The 2,555-nt window shown below is 45.8% G+C and overlaps 1 protein-coding gene across 3 annotated transcripts in view; it reads right to left on the bottom strand.

Annotated features, from left to right (window-relative positions):
• Window positions 1-1,510, bottom strand: part of RIBC1 (RIB43A domain with coiled-coils 1) — a 15,772-nt gene extending 14,262 nt beyond the window's left edge. For all 3 annotated transcript variants that reach the window (XM_006164841.2, XM_027766838.1, XM_027766839.1), the window contains exon 1: window positions 1,387-1,510. In XM_006164841.2, the coding sequence (XP_006164903.1) occupies window positions 1,387-1,503 (117 nt within the window). In that variant the 5' untranslated portion in view covers window positions 1,504-1,510. The remainder of the gene's footprint in view (window positions 1-1,386) is intronic.
• Between the last annotated feature and the right edge of the window lie 1,045 nt (window positions 1,511-2,555).

Raw genomic sequence — 2,555 nt, 5'->3', positions numbered from 1 at the left:
AGCATGCACACACATCCAGCATGTTTTTCAAGCTGCTGGGTCCAGGTCTTGAACCATATGGTTGGCCATGTGGGATTCAGATGCCTTAACCCCCACACCACTGGCCACCCCACTTCCTTCTCTTTGTTACTCAAGCTCCAACTGATCCTTCAACAATAGCTCAGGCATCACCTTCTCAACCCTTCACCTACCTGAGAGGTAGATTTTAGTCCTGTATAATCTAAGACCCCTACATTATATTGAAGTTCACCTCTTTTATCTCCTCTACCAGACTGCAAGCCCTTTCAGGGCAGAGACTGGGCTTTGGTCATCTTCATGTCCCCACTGCCCAACACAGTTCTTGGCACAGAGCAGGCCCTGAAGAAATGCTTGCCAAATGGTTATCAACCAGACCACTCACACCTCAGCCAACTCCTTACTCATGTCAGGCACTATACTCTGTTCTTTAAAGCAGTCACTGTATCTTGGCACCACTTTCTTTTTCTTTTTTTAATTTTTTTTGGACAGGTTTTTGCTATAGGGCACATGCACTCACCAAAAAGAGAGAGACAGAGAGATAGAAAGCGAGAAATCACCCCCCAGGGGGATGGCCATGCCACAATCCCTTCTCCTCCATTCTCCTCTCGGGATCTTGGGCATGTACGTACATGGACCTGGTCTGAGTTTAAGACACCGGATCTGGGACTCAACCGACGGTCGATTATGCTAACTGCTGGTCCCTCAGCACTTTCTTTAATGAGCCTCATTTTAAGAGTAGTCTGGAGCTCAGAGAAGACAAGTGACTTATCCAAAGCCACACACCCAACAAACAGCAGGCCTGGCCTTGAACAGAGGTATGGGGTCTTTTCCAGAATACTATGCTGCAGCCACTCTCTATCCATTCACCCAGTAATCTTTTATTTTTTTTTTCACTTTCTTAAACTATCAATATTTTCTATTTATTTTTATTATAATTCATTTTAAATGTTTCAAAATAGTACAAAAGGGAATACAGTTTAGTGAAGAGTAAGTGTCCCTTCCACCTTTGACCCTCAGCCTGGTTAACAGTTTCTTACATAGCCTTGCAGAAGTAGTTTAGGCTTATGCAATACCAAATATTCTTTAGGCTTATTTTACCTCCCTATTGCCTGCCTCTCAAGAAACAGGCCATGCAGCCTGGAGGAGAGTCCCCTGCCACTCCTAGTCTCTTTCCCATACCACACTATCCCTTTTTCCAAACCCTTCCTGAGGCTGCTAGGGTGGGTGCCTTCTCCCTATCTCCTTCCTTTCCAGCCCCAGGGCCTGCGTGAACCAGGAAAAGAGCTATAACAGGCACTGTTACATTCTTCTCTAGGTGTAAGAGTGAGGTGGTCTCAGGCCTGAAAATAGTCCCCACTGCCCACTCACCCCCATGACTCGGTTCCGCACATTGAAGAATCGGCTCTGTCGCTCCTTTTCTCGATTTCTTCTAGCCTCAATGGCTGCCATCTCTTTGAGATCTGATGGCAGTCCTATGTTATACATCTGGAACAAGAGGGAGGTGGAGTGGCCCATCAGTGCTGAACATCATCCTTGACTATATCTCCACCTCCATCCTTTCTCTTTACAATATCTCACCTGTTATTGATTTGTATTGGTTTTACTTCTTAATGTATCTTTTTATTAATGTTCTAAAATTAAATCTCTTAATAGAGAGAGACAGAGACAGACAAAGTGAGAAAGTACCTCCATGAAGACTGGTCATGCCACAGTCCCTTGTCCTCTCTCTCTCCCTTTGGCACTTTGGATACACATGCATGCATGCCTGGTGTGCTTCTCAAGCCACCGGATCCAGGACTCAAACCATGCAATTGGCCCTCTGGGATCCAGTCACCTGAATCACCATGCCATGGGCTGGTCCATTCCTGATATATTTCTCATACATGTCCTCTATCTCTGCTGTCACCACCCTAATTTAGGCATCACAATCTAGTGTCAGGCAATATTCCCAGGAGCCCCATTGCTCTCCCCACTTGCTCCAGTGTTGCCCTCTACACACTGGCTATCAGAGTCAGTATTTTTTTTTTAAATTGCCAAAAGATGTGTGCACTCACCAGTGAGAGAGAAAGAGAGAGAGAGAGAGAGAGTGAGTAGAGGGAGAGAGAAAGTGCCCCCTAATGGGGTGTTGAGGTGTTGTCATGCTGCAACTCCTCTAGTTCTCCATCTCATCAGGGCCCAACGTGATTTTCAAGCTGCCAGGGCCAGGATTTGAATCAAGTGGTTGGCGATTGTGAGATCTGGCTCCCTTAACTGCTAGGATATAGGGCTGGCCCTTTTTATTTCTTCCACAAGTGACAAAGATACAGAGAGAGAGAAAGAGAAATATAGAGCTATAGCTCCCTCACCAGGGTCCCAACATGGTGATCTATCCCTAGTCAACCAGGACGATTGGGAAAAGCAGCCCCACATATTCAGGTAGATCCCCAGACACAAACTGGTAACCTTCCAATGTGGGTCTGCCTTGCAGAACAGTCAGGTTTTACTGTTGTGTCATCATCTGGCCCCAAACTTTAATTTTTAAAGAAACACTCTAGCTG

The sequence above is a fragment of the Tupaia chinensis genome, unplaced genomic scaffold (assembly GCF_000334495.1).
Source record: "Tupaia chinensis unplaced genomic scaffold, TupChi_1.0 Scaffold143737_1, whole genome shotgun sequence".
NCBI classification, from domain to species: domain Eukaryota; kingdom Metazoa; phylum Chordata; class Mammalia; order Scandentia; family Tupaiidae; genus Tupaia; species Tupaia belangeri.
The sequence above is the reverse complement of the archived record's forward strand: the minus strand, read 5'-3'. Positions and strand labels throughout refer to the sequence as shown.